General features: G+C 44.3%; 2 protein-coding genes across 2 annotated transcripts in view; both read left to right on the top strand.

Moving 5' to 3' along the window:
- Positions 1-1531: 1531 nt before the first annotated feature.
- Positions 1532-3614, top strand: LOC308362588 (bitiscystatin-like; the record flags this gene model as incomplete). Its single annotated transcript, XM_080835310.1, has 3 exons — positions 1532-1729; positions 2897-2998; positions 3522-3614. The coding sequence occupies 3 exons, from the start codon at positions 1532-1534 to the stop codon at positions 3612-3614; spliced, it is 393 nt and encodes a 130-aa protein (XP_080691436.1).
- A 3159-nt stretch (positions 3615-6773) lies between these two features.
- Positions 6774-13287, top strand: part of LOC308363222 (B-cell CLL/lymphoma 9 protein-like) — a 47189-nt gene continuing 40675 nt past the window's right edge. Inside the window, exon 1 of the mRNA XM_080836018.1 lies at positions 6774-6841. The gene's annotated coding sequence lies outside the window, so the exon portion shown is untranslated. The remainder of the gene's footprint in view (positions 6842-13287) is intronic.

Raw genomic sequence — 13287 nt, forward strand, 5'->3', positions numbered from 1 at the left:
ACATGTATTTTGTATTTTTAAAATATAGGAAATATGTGACCCCACCCCCTATAGTTACGCCCCTGGGGCTATATAATGTACACAAAGCTCTGGTGAACCCCACAAAAAGTAAGAACAGTCACAGAATGGCAGTGTAACTAAGCAAAGCTATTAAAAGACAACAACTTGATTGATTATGTATATACAGTACCAGTCAAAAGTTTGGACACACCTTCTAATTTTTGGAGAAGTTTTTTCTTTACTTTTATTATTTTCTACTTTTTTTGCTTAGTACATCATTCCAGGAGTTCTTTCGTAGTTTAAATGTCTTCAGTAATATTCTACAATGTAGAAAATAATTACATTTAAAAAAACTTCTCAAAGAAATTAAAGATGTGTCCATACTTTTGACTGATACTGTATATATATTTGCAGGCAGCAGCTGTGTGACTCATGTTTTCACAAAACAGCTCTCATTGCAATCTCGCTTCCGGGAGGGCTATCCCCACCGTGCTTTCGTCATACGTAATTGCGTATAAGGACATCATACGGATTTGATCAAGTCACATTCTGTCAAGATGGCTAACGTTCAGTGCAACAACTCGATTCACTCTTTGAAAGAACCTCCTTTTAGTCGGTGTACTAATGAAGATAAATTGACAAGGATCAAGACAGCTATTTAAGTTTTCGAACACCGCCCTGTTTTGTCAATGAGAGAGATCTAGGGCGATTTCCTTTTTGCCCCAAAAAGGGGCGGGGCCATAAGAAGGACCACTTTTGCCACTATTGGCAAATTGACTGATTGATTCGACAATGACATTCAGAGGCAGATCAGATGGTCTAGTGGTAGAATCCAACAGAAAAAAAATCTCCTTCTGCCTAAACACCGGAGAAAGTATTTTGAGTATTTTAAATACAAAATTACTCCATTGTAAAGTATTTTGTTACAAATTACATTACATTTTTTATCGGCCCTATCAAATACAAATTACAAAATACTCAAAAGTTAATTAACTAGTATTCCAAATACAAGTAATTGAAATACTGCCCATCTCTGCCCCCAGGGGTACGCGTACCCCCGGTTGAGAACCACTGATCTATATAATTCATCAATTTACTCACTGGATTATACAATTTAAAAGTGAAATTCCCAGAAGTGAAGTGTAAACGGCCTTATAGTGAACCCAGGTATTCTCAGGAATATGCAGAAATAAATTAATTTTAATATGATTTATATTTCACTTGCAACAGCATTGCTTTAACATTGCAACAGCACCTCTTTGCAGTCTGTAAAACACGGCACTCTACTATCTTTCCACTAGGTGTCACTGCAGTAGAGTGTAGTTCAGTTGACCCCTTTTTCAAAGCATGCTTAAACAACAACTCTCTTGTGAAACACCTGAAAGAACAAAGAGGTTGCTGCTGGCAGTGCCAGGCCAATCTGTGTGTGTGTTTATCTGGAGGAGTGTCTGTGTGCTGACACACAGCCACCTTGTGTGCTACTTGCACTTGTTGGTCCCACTTGACAGCACTGACAGCCACCTGCCTCAAGATGACTCAGTCCTGGGGGTTACTTTGTGCGACAGCTCTAACCTTGGTTGCCATGTCGACGGCGGTCCCTGAGGGAGAGATTGTGGACCCACAGGACCCTGAGGTCCGGGCTTGTGCCTCGTTTGCCCTCGAATCGCTCAGCTTCCACGACAAGGCCCATCAATACAGCATCAGAAGGGTGGTCTCTGTCAGCAAGGCGGTGAGATTGAGATTCTCTCCTGACCTCGGGTGCACTGTAGTAGCCCGTGTCTGCATTCTCTGTCTCTGTCTGGGTACATAGTCTGTTCTGTAGGTTCGCTCTGTGTGTCTGCCCTACATGTGTCTGACTTTATTATGTGTTTGATTCATGGACATGAAGTTGTTCCCCATTCTGAGTCTGTGTTGTATTATAAATTATAAACTATGTTATAGTGAATATTATACCAGTCTGTATTTCGTATATTTCCCCCACACCTTGATTACTGTATGTTAATCAAAGCTGTTGCTTTCTCTGATTTTCCATTTTTTGAAATGTGTTTTAAGTGTGAATGTGTGTCATCTCTCTGCCTTCCCTTACTGGGTATGCTAGTTGTAAGTCACTGTCATGTCGGTGTGTCTTCCTGAGGGCTCCCAGATGCCCTGTCGTCAGTGGTTAATCAATGAGGACGCTTTATTTGCAAACCTTGGATTTATTTCACAATGTATTATTTGTGTAGTAGTGAGCCAAAGATTAGTAGCTCATGTGCAAACAGTTTTATTTTTTGCCTGAGGGAGTACCGTACATTATGCACTATAATTTTGCTCCCTGATAAGGAGCTCTGCAGCTTCCCTCTTTAGATATAGTTTTATAGACTAAAGAGAATATAAGCACCCAAACGAACCAGTGGTGAGGATGGAGGCGGCCATGTCCAAGTGGTAGAAGTGTAGAGGGGTGTGGGAGGATGCCCAGGACACGGCAGAGCACACCTCCCCATGATGTGTGCCCAGGATAGTGCCCCCCCCCGACCCCCCAGTGGACTGAGCATGCACACCTTCAGGCAAAGGCAGGCCCTTTCTGTTATATGCTAGAGAGATAGCCTCCACAATCCAGTGAGAGAGCGGCTGCTTAGACAGCACCCTGCCACCAGCTTGGTTAGTAAAACAGACAAAGAGCTGAGTGCGAGAAATATGTGTACGCAATGCCCCCACTGTGCATGGTGCATGCAGCCTCCTCTGCTCCTCAGAGCTGAAAATGGAGGATGAAAGCAAATAAGTCAAAAGCCATTAACCTATAAGACATGCCAAAAACACAGAGGAAACACCACACAGAGACACACATACCCAGACACACACACACCCAGACACACACACACATACGTTGAATCTGACAGAGTAATGTTTCTCACAGCCCATTGGTGGGGGCCAGTATGACATGGATGTTGAGGTGAAGAAGATCCCGTGTGGCCCAGAAGGAGTTGACGCCTGCACTCCTGGCTCAGCAAACGGACAGGTAAGCATTCAGAATTCTAATTATAATAATAATTAATTTGATTTGTATCTTCATTCAGAAGAATCTCAAAGTGCCAACATAGTCCCTGAAGCCTTTACTGAAGCCTTTCAGTGTTTCAGTCTGCTGTTGATTTTCTAGTACTAGAGTAACAATGTATTACCCATTTATAGTAAACATTTAACATAGACATTTTTGGTTAAAACTTTGGTTTTAGATAGTCTACCTTTAGAGGCATCACCTTAACCAAACCCTAACCCTAACCTTAACCAAATCTAACCCTAAACTAAACCATAAATTGTAGATAATCTGAGCATCTGTGGAAAGTTTATAAGGGATCATCCAAATAAAGTGTGACCACATCTTTTATGACTTAGACATTTATTTTCTTTATATCAATTTATTATCAAACAATGTTAGACATTCATCATTGAACAATAGATGTAAACAATGAACATTAAACAGTTAATGCTCTTTCTCTCGCTGTCTCCCTCTCACTGGTTCTTTCTGTTTGTCCTTTTCTCAGACTTTGCGTTGTAAGTTTGTGGTTCTGACTGCACCGTGGAAGCGGCAGCGTGTTCTCTTAAGCAGCTCTTGCAGCGATGAGTCTCAGAGTTAAACTGAAGAGATTCCCCAGAGTGCCCAGCCCAGCCCTGACTTCACCCCTGCATGGCATGTTAATGTGTTATACAGTGAATGATAATAAAGAATAAAAGAACAATATTACTTATGATTTGATTATGCAAAGGGAGACCACTGGTCTGTTAACATGTAAACATCAAATAAACTGTGTTGACAGTAAAACTTGTGCTGTTGTAAGTATCTCCTCAAATTCTCAGAGAAAGACCAAACACAAATATTACAAATTCCAACAATATTTGATACACTATAGTTAGCTTTTTCTCATTCAGAATATATGCAGCTCACCTCATATTCACTTTCACATTCAGGCATGCCGATATAAGCATGTCACTTACGCTCTGACAGAACTCAATGATACCTTATGGACAGATCAGTCAGTGAAAGATACAGATGCAGCCACAAATAAGACCACAAGATGGCGGTATGGTTTTGCTGAAGTGTTTGGCCTGACGTCAGCCTACCTACTCCCTTGAAGTGTCTACCGCGAAGTAAGATGAAATTAGAAATGGATCTGACATTAGCACATCTTGTGTTTATTTGCAGTTGTGAGAGCCTTCCTTATGGGGAGCCCAAGTAAGTCTTTAGGGAACCTTTTGTTCCGAGGCTTCCCTCGTCTCCAGTGGGGACAACTACTAATGGACACTGAGCTGTTTGCTCACATCTCCTGGTCAGTTCTCCTATTCACCCTGTTGATTATTCTCACACAATATTCACCAAACGGCTGCATGGGGAAAAGCAATGAGCACGTAAGCACAGGAGCTTGGCGGAGGCAGGATCTTGTATGTTTAGGGTGGTGGGTTCAAGGTTCAGGTCTATCTGAGGGACCATTGTTTTACCCACTGCTGAGATTTTCTTTCTTTAAATCCTCATGTGGACACGAATGGATTGAGTGCTCTTCCTTTAAAGCCATAAAAGTGACACATGAACCACGGCGGTGCCGTATCTCACACCGTCCCCACTGCTGTGACACCTTCACCCCGGCTCTCTCTCGCTATCCAGGATTTACCACAGGAATATGATTGCAATAATACACACGTGTGCTAATTTATCACGGCAGATAAAATGTTATAATATAATAAAACGACGCTGAAACATCACACACTGTTCCTGTTTATTGATGTGAAAATGAGCCCACTTTACAGCTTCAGTGTTGGGGGGAGGGGGAGGGAGAGGCAGAGAGGAGGAGGGGGTGAGGGTGGGTGGGTGGCGGTGGGGGGGTGCAGCTGAAGACCAGTCCCTCTCAAACTCCCCTCTGCTCTCAGGCCAGATAGTTTAGCTCAGTCTCAGCCATCAAGCACTCCACCAATCCCCAGTGGAGTTGCACAAACCCCGCCTCCACCCCCTCACTCCTTACCCCTCCAGCCCTGTCTGCTGCCCCATCCCCACCCCCATCTCTAGCTTCCCCCCCCCCACACACACACTCCAGTGCAGTGGTTGAATATTAACCCTTTGTGTGGATCGATTACATTGTGTGAGCATGTGTACGCACGGGTGTTTGTCTGTATGAGTGAATGTGTTAGACAGAGAGAGAGCGTGTGTGCGGGTATTTTTCACTCAGTCATTCACACCTATTTTTCTCGCTTGTTCATTCATTCAAAAACACATTCACCCAGTTTCACCGACACTCATTTGCTCACTCATTTAGTCTCTCACTTTCTCCAACTCTCTCTCTTTATCTCACACACCAGTATTTGTGATGTTATGTGTGTGCACTTTTTGGTGGTCTTGCTGGTGTTTGTGGTAATTCTCTGTGTGTGTACGTGCTTTACATTACTGTATATAACCTGTCTCTGTGTGTGTGTGTGTTTGTGAATGAGACTGGTGTTAACGGTGAATGCATATTTTTACATGATGTCAATTATATGTCAAGGTGTTTGTGTGTGTGTGTGTGTGTGTGTGTGTGTGTGTGTGTGTGTGAGAGAGAGAGAGAGAGTCGTGTGTGTTTGTGTGAAGAGTGGATCACACACTCAAACGGAACTTTTATCTCTTCAATTTGATGCTTATTGTTCCGAAACTAACACCTCCCCCTTTCCCACTGCCCTACCTAAACCCCTGCCCCCACCCCCTATCTTCTGTGTGTGTGTGTGTGTGTGTGTGTGTGTGTGTGTGTGTGTGTGTGTTTCTAATCACGGCAGACATGAGAGTGGATGCCCCCAGCCTCCATCACACTCCATCCTTCTCTCTCTGTGTTTTTCAGTGAGAGCTGTAAGCTGCCTGCACAGTGTGAGAGCCGCTGTGACCCCCAAGCATCCCCGCTGTGTTTGTGTGTGTGTGTGTGTACATAAGTGTGTGTGTGGTAAAGAGTGTGTAGTTGCATTTGTGTGTTTGTATGAGTGCTTGCTAATGTGTGTTTGAGTCTATGTGTGTGTGTGTGTGTGCGCTTGTATGTGCCAGCACATCAGCCTTTGGGAGGCTGATACTCAGTGAAAGTGAGAGAGAGAGAGAGAGAGAGGAAGGGCAGCAAGGGAGAGAGGGAAAAGGAGGGGGATAGAGAGAGGACAGGAGGGAAAAGGAGGGGGCTAGAGAGAGGACAGGAGGGAAAAGGAGGGGGATAGAGAGAGAGCGACGGGGAAAGGAGAGAGAGAGGAGAGAAGACATGGGAGGAGCTGAATGGTGGTGGAGGGGCTCAGGGCGGGTGGCATAGTGTGTGTGCGTGTGAGTGTGTGTGTGTGTGTGCGAGAAAGAGAAGGGGAGGGGGTGGCTGCCTTGTTTGTGGCTTGTCAGCAATTGCTTGAGACAAGCCACCCCTGCATGTGTGAAAGCTGCTTGGCGTGAATGCCTGGACCGTACCATTGCAGGCGAGTGGAGGGGGTGAGCCCGTAAGAAAAAAAACGGAGGCGAGCCGAGACAATGGGCCCCTCAAGTGTTCCCCCCGAGCCGCTTTGATGTTGTCCTGCTGTCTGGATGCTACAGGGAGCAGCAGCGCAGCGAAGAACAGCTCTTTGTGTGGATGTGTGCTCTTCTCTTTCTCTCGCTCTCTTTCACTCTTTCGCTCACTCGCTCTCTAAGCCACAGAGGAGGACAAAGCAAGGGAGTGGAAGCCCCAAAGAGAGAAAAGAGGGAGAGAACAAAACGATGAAAAGCAAACCCATCCAGTAGCTGTGTTGTGTCTGTGTGTGTGTGTGTGTGTGAGAGGGGAAAACGAGGGGACAGAAGAGAAGGGAGCAGAGGAGAGGAGAGGAGCTACGTAGCCTGAGAGAGAGGGTGAGTTTGAGGGCTATTCTCTGCTTGTCTTCTGCTTTGCACTGCTGGACGTGGATGGATTCTCAGACAGAGAGGGTCTCTGTGTGTTTGCGTGTGCCTAAGTGTTTGTGCGAAAAATGGAAGCCTGGTGGTGGTGTATGTGTATGTGTATGTGTGTGTGATCTGTATTTGGAGAAGGAGGAGCTGTTGTTGGTCATGTTTAAAGGTGAAAACATGACGCTTTGCATGAATGTTATTCCTGGTTACTTTGCATTGAAACAATAGCAACATGCACACACTCTTGCAGGCACAGAAACACACATAATCATATTCACACTTCCTCTGAGGGGCATGGATGGATTATTAGATTCATGCCAGTCTGTACGTGTGTGTGTGTGTGTGTGTGTGTGTGTGTGTGTGTGGGGGGGGGGGGGGGGTGGGTGTGTATACTCTTGTGAGCATCAGAAACGAATAGGCAGGAGGAATTTCTGTGTAAAGGTTTGGATTTCTGGGTCTTTTGAGACTCAAAATCAGATGCAGTCTCTCATGAAGCAGCTGAGCTCCTGTCCTTTCTGAATGTGACTGTGTGTGTGTGTGTGAAGGGGGTTCCAACATCACTGTCTTTGTGTGTGTGTGTGTGTGTGTGTGTGTGTGTGTGTGTGTGTGTGTGTGTGTGTGTTAGTCTGCTTATCAGCCCTGTGAGTGTGCATGTGTGGCAATGGGATGGCAATGATTTGGAGGTTGGAATCTTACCTTGTAGAGGGGCTGTTCTGTCACACACACACACACACACACACACACACACACACACACACACACACACACTGCCACCAGTGACCAGACTATAATTAACCTGGAATCTCATTTCTAGCCCCGGTTTGGCTGGTGATGTTGAGTGTACGTGGTGTGGTGTGGAGTGCATCTGTATGTGTTTGTGAGATTGATTATTCACTCTGTCCCCCTCGCTCTGTCCTCAACCGAAGATCATCCTTCTTCGCCCTCCACAATACAGATGATGCCCTTCTCACCATCTATTCAATCCATCCTCTTTCTCTCCCTTTCTCTCTGACCCTCTCTCTCTCTCCCTCTCTCTCTCCTTAAGTTCATTTGGAATGGAGCTGAATTCTGATGGACACTAAAATGTGCAATGTTTCTGAGTTTAGCCTATGCTGTTTGGGATGTTGTTTCTATGTGCTTATGGGCTGTGTGTTTTCTGTCATTATCGGTAGCATTACCGTGTCATTGTGGTTATGTGTCGCTGTTTGGTGTTTAGTTTTGGACAGTGGGAATATTAGTGGGACAATTGGGAATATTGCTGGGAATGTTACTTTGAAACACTTTACATGAAAACATTACTTTCATTAGAAAGAATTCACTTTGCTACATTGCCAAGTCATCATGGAGAATAACTCAAGCATTAATGTATTATGGTTTTGTGTAACTTTTGCTTCATAAAAGTTCTTCTATATTGAAACTTTGGCCATAACTTGGTATGTTTAAAACCCCAACATCTTGAAAAATGTTTTAACCCCCAACATCTTGAAAAATGTAGTCTCCCTCGTGTATTTGTCTAGATAAGTGATATGGAGAATATTCATTAACAGGCACACTCTCAACAGGCACAACACAGTTTTCAATACCTTTGCAATTTCACAAATTATCCAAAAACACTTATGTGTTAGCTATGACACAAATGCATATGCACTTATATTGGATAACAGCAAATGTAATCAAAGATGGATAAAAAAGGTCATTTGGGTATTGTGAATTGAATTGAAAAAGGAAAATAACATTACTTTGTCCTTCAGAAAGTATGACCAATGGTTGTGAGTGTGTGTTTTGTGTTTTTGTTGTGAGAGAGTGAGTTGTCAGTGTGCAGGCATATTGGTTTTCTGCCTTCTGCTAATCCTATTACCAAACCCTGATGCCAATTGTATTTATCAGTTTGCTCAGCAACCTTGCCCACCAGAGGAGCCCAGTGCAGTGTGCAGTGTGTCATTCTGTGAGTTTTCAGAGGTTCATCCTTGACTGTCCTCTTTGGTGTCACTGACTGATTAAGCCAATGGGGGTGAGGTCAGATAGCTGAAGAGATGCCTTAGGTTATGCTGTTCCGTACCGCACAAACTGTGCGGCCAGGCTATTTATTTTCCGCTGAAGATGTGCATCAAGGCCACCATCTCTAAGGTCATACAATGTGCTGATAAACCTGACCCCTTATCGTACTTCCTGGTGACAACCTTACACTTGAGATCCGTCTGAACATTCTGTGATTGCACATCATGACTGTCAAGGTTAGGTTCTGTAATTACTGTTATTATTCATGCTGTGATTATTGCGCTAGTTCCTTATGGAGTTGATTCATACAGAGCCCTTTATTGCCATGGCAACAGGCAGGACACTTCTTGATGGTTATCTGTTGGTATTTAACAGTATGAGCTAAGACTACTAAGTTTTCTTACAAAATTGGGACAATGGTATCTCCTCTGAAACTGTCAAGTCTTTCTCCACATTAAGTTCGTTTCAGGCAGTTAAATTTTTCCTTCACTGTGGCATGCTTCATTCAGCTGTGCATTTTGTGTTGTGGACTTCAGCAATAATGTTCTTTAAACTCAATGCATGAGGCAAGACATGCGTAGATGTTCACTAATGCAGTAGTTATTTTAAGTGCATTTCTACAGACATTAAACGGTGTCGCTATGTTCTGTTGTGTTTAAACTTGTGTTACTGTGGATACCACTTTGCGATACTATTTGCCACCTCTGGCTACATGTAGGGCACTCAAAAGAGCTGATGGTGATGCCATTCTGAACACTGTTTTGCAGTATGTCAGGTGTGAAGAAGGTGTTTATTTAGCTGTCTTCTGTAACCTAAAAAAGGCAATGTACAAACAATGTAATAGGTCGAATTATGATTTAATACATCTGCAAGGCAGTCTCTGTTCTAAGCTCTGCTATAGAAGCAGAACAGTTCTACATATCTATATGTCATTTACTTAGGATGTACAGAACTGAAAAGACTTTAATATCAGGGATATTAGTAGAAAGAATGATTTTGAAAGAAATGATAGGAATGCAAGAAATACTTACAGAATCCAAACAAGAGAAAATATATATTAACAATCCAAAGTAAGGAACATGTATAAACTGAAATCAATATGACTTAAAACTTATTGAGAAAAAATATTTTAAGGATTCTCCAATAGGCAGCTTCACAGTGGGTTTTAAAGATTAAGATTGTGAGTACTATCTACTATCTAACGATATGCAGAAAGAAGCTTGTTCCAAAGGCAGTTGTAGAGAGCCTTCTTTCCTCTAGTTTTTCCATGGTGTTATTTTCTTTCGGGGATGGAGTGATGAAGGCCCCGGACAGATGGAAGCAGAGGTACGGATGAACAAAATGGAGGGATGGGGCCCTCTGAGACCCCCCTCTGTTAAGGACGGGAAGCGTTTGATGGCGTGGAGAGACGTGCTCGGGGAGGAAAGCTCGTGGGGAGGAAATAGGTTTATTCTTCACAGTTGTCAAATATCCAATGCATAACTGATGCCTGCATTAGACCGGCACTTAATAACCCAGAGCAAACACAAAACACATTTACTTTCTGATGACAGTTTAGTTAATGCAAGAATGTGATGGTGGCTGTGTGTGTGTGTGTGTGTGTGTGTGTGTGTGTGTGTGTGTGTGTGTGTGTGTGTGTGTGTGTGTGTGTGTGCAAGCGTGTGTGTGTGTGTGTGTGTGTGTGTGTGTGTGTGTGCGAGCGTGTGTGTGTACGTGTGTGTGTGTGCTGTTTCATGACAGTTAAGTTAATGCCGGGATGTGGATATTGGATGGTTCTAATTGTTTCATTATCTCTCCTGGATCCAAGAGACAAATCTCTCACACTCTCTCTCGCTCTCTCTCTCTTTTTTTCTGTTCTTACTCTTTCTCTCTAGCTCACACACACACAACCACATACACACACACAGAGACACACACACCAAAAGGAGACCAAAACCCACATCTCGGCACAGACGAGTGTCTCATTTGGAATGCAGTCCCTTGCCTTAATCCCGCTCATTCTGTTCACTAATAACTTTCTGAAAGGCAGAATGGCTTTCACCCAGCCTGTGTGCGCCGCTGCTGGAAACCATTTGGAGTTCATTTGGATGTGTCCATCACACTTTGTATCACAACCACAAAGAGAGGGAGAGATATATAGAGAGAGAGACAGAGAGGAGGTGAGAGAAAGAGAGAGTGAGACATAGTGAGATAGAGTGAAAGAAAGAGGATGAGTCAGAGAAGTATGGAGGCAAGACATGAAGGAGAGAAAGAGGGACAGAGAAGGACGTAGGATGAATGAAAGGGGGATAGAGGGACAGATAGAGAGGAGGAAAAGAGGGAGTGACCTGCAAGGCAAATAGCGAAGCAGAGGAAGAGAAAGACCAAGAAACAAAATGGGTGAAAAAGGCAGCGAGTGAAAGACAGGAATACATGTTGAAGGAGAGAGAGAGAGAGAGAGAGAGAGAGAAAGAAAGAGAGAGAGAGATAGATAGATCGAGAGATAGAGAGATTGGCATCCTGTGGTGTGGAGAGGATGAGGTACTGGACAAATACCAGCAGGACAGAGCCACAGTTCTGGCCACCTTCATTAGATGACATCACCCCACTACTGAGACACTGGGCAAGGTGGAGTACAGGCGTCCCAAAAAAAAGCACCCCTTCCCAACTCAAGGTACAACTCTGATCGGCTGACTGGAGGATTCATGACAGCATTCCTGCTCAGATGGAGGTGAGGAAGAAGTTGCTGCCAGTCTGTCTGATGAAGAGATGCTCTGACGTCCATGAGGATGGATCATCTGCTGGTGTGACAGACAGATAGACAGACAGACAGACTGACTGGCGGACGGACTGACAGACTGACAGAGATGGACAGACCAGAGACAGTCAGTCAAGGAGGCCTATGAAACTGATAAACAGGAGACGGCCACAGGCATATACAAAGACTGACAGACAGCCAGACTGACTGACTGACTGATTCAGAGAGAGACAAGCTGAGAAACAGGAGGATGAAACAGGCTGACGACGGGGACCACCACAGGCATATAGGAAGATCATGAAGGCAGACACACGGATACACGGACAAACAGACAAGCTGCGAAACAGACACATAGCAGACTGATGACAGAGATTGCCAGAGGGATATAGGAGGATAATGAAGACAGACAGACTGATATACAGACAGACAGACGGACAGACAGACAGACAGACAGACAGACAGAGGGCTGACCCAGAGGGCTGTTAACAGTCATGGAGACGTGGAGCAGCAGAGACTGCAGCCCCAACAGGAGGGTCCTTGCTGGCTCTGGCTCCGGCTCTGGAGTGTGACGGGGCACAGAAGGTGGACGTTCCCACCTCTGCGCTGTGAAAGCTCTCAGTGCCTCTCGGAGCAGATGCTCGCTGACACGCCTGGCGGCTGTCCCACGCACGAGTGTGTGTGTGTGTGTGTGTGTAGTAAACATGTCACTGTGGTGCTGAATAACGCCCCCCCCCCACACACACACACACAAAACTACGACCATCTACCACTCCCCTCTTTCAGTGAGGAATTGGCTCACTGATAGCCACCACTACCTTAGCTCTCTTTCTTTGCTTTCTTTCATTTCCTTCTTCCTTCCCTTCATCATTACAGTACCAAGATAGCGTGGTATCCTTGGCAGCCTGGCAGGCATATGCAGGAAACAATGCCCAGTTTACAATACAGTAACTGTACTGTGAATATGTTTATCACCCCCCCATCATGAGAGAATCTCATATCCTCTGAAGCATCCTGCAATCTTTGACAGTGACAGTGGCAGTTCATTTTGCATGCCATATTGTATGGCAACAATCTTGACTTTCTTTGTCAGACTGCACATCATTAGGATTGGTTGCTTTTTTAACATAGGTCATAGTAGTCCCACTATGTGATTCCAATCTAATATTTCTAACCGTTTCAGGATGTAGGCAGCATATGAATGGAATTCTATGGTTATCAGGCTGATTATGGTTTGCATAAATCTACCTCCACATTAAACATTCCAAGGTGATGGCGTTGGGCTTATGATGCAACACATTGAACATTCCAAGGTGATGGTGTTGGGCGTGTGATACAAAACATTGAACATTCCAAGGTGATGGTGTTGGGCTTGTGATGCAACAAATTGAACATTCCAAGGTGATGGTGTTGGGCTTATGATGCAACACATTAAACATTCCAAGGTGATGGTGTTGGGCTTATGATGCACACACATTGAACATTCCAAGGTGATGGTGTTGGGCTTATGATGCACACACATTGAACATTCCAAGGTGATGGTGTTGGGCTTATGATGCACACACATTGAACATTCCAAGGTGATGGTGTTGGGCTTATGATACAACACATTGAACATTCCAAGGTGATGGTGTTGGGCTTATGATGCAACACATTAAACATTCCAAGGTGATGGTGT

Source organism: Sprattus sprattus (genome assembly GCF_963457725.1).
Source record: "Sprattus sprattus genome assembly, chromosome: 3".
In the NCBI taxonomy this organism is placed as follows: domain Eukaryota; kingdom Metazoa; phylum Chordata; class Actinopteri; order Clupeiformes; family Clupeidae; genus Sprattus; species Sprattus sprattus.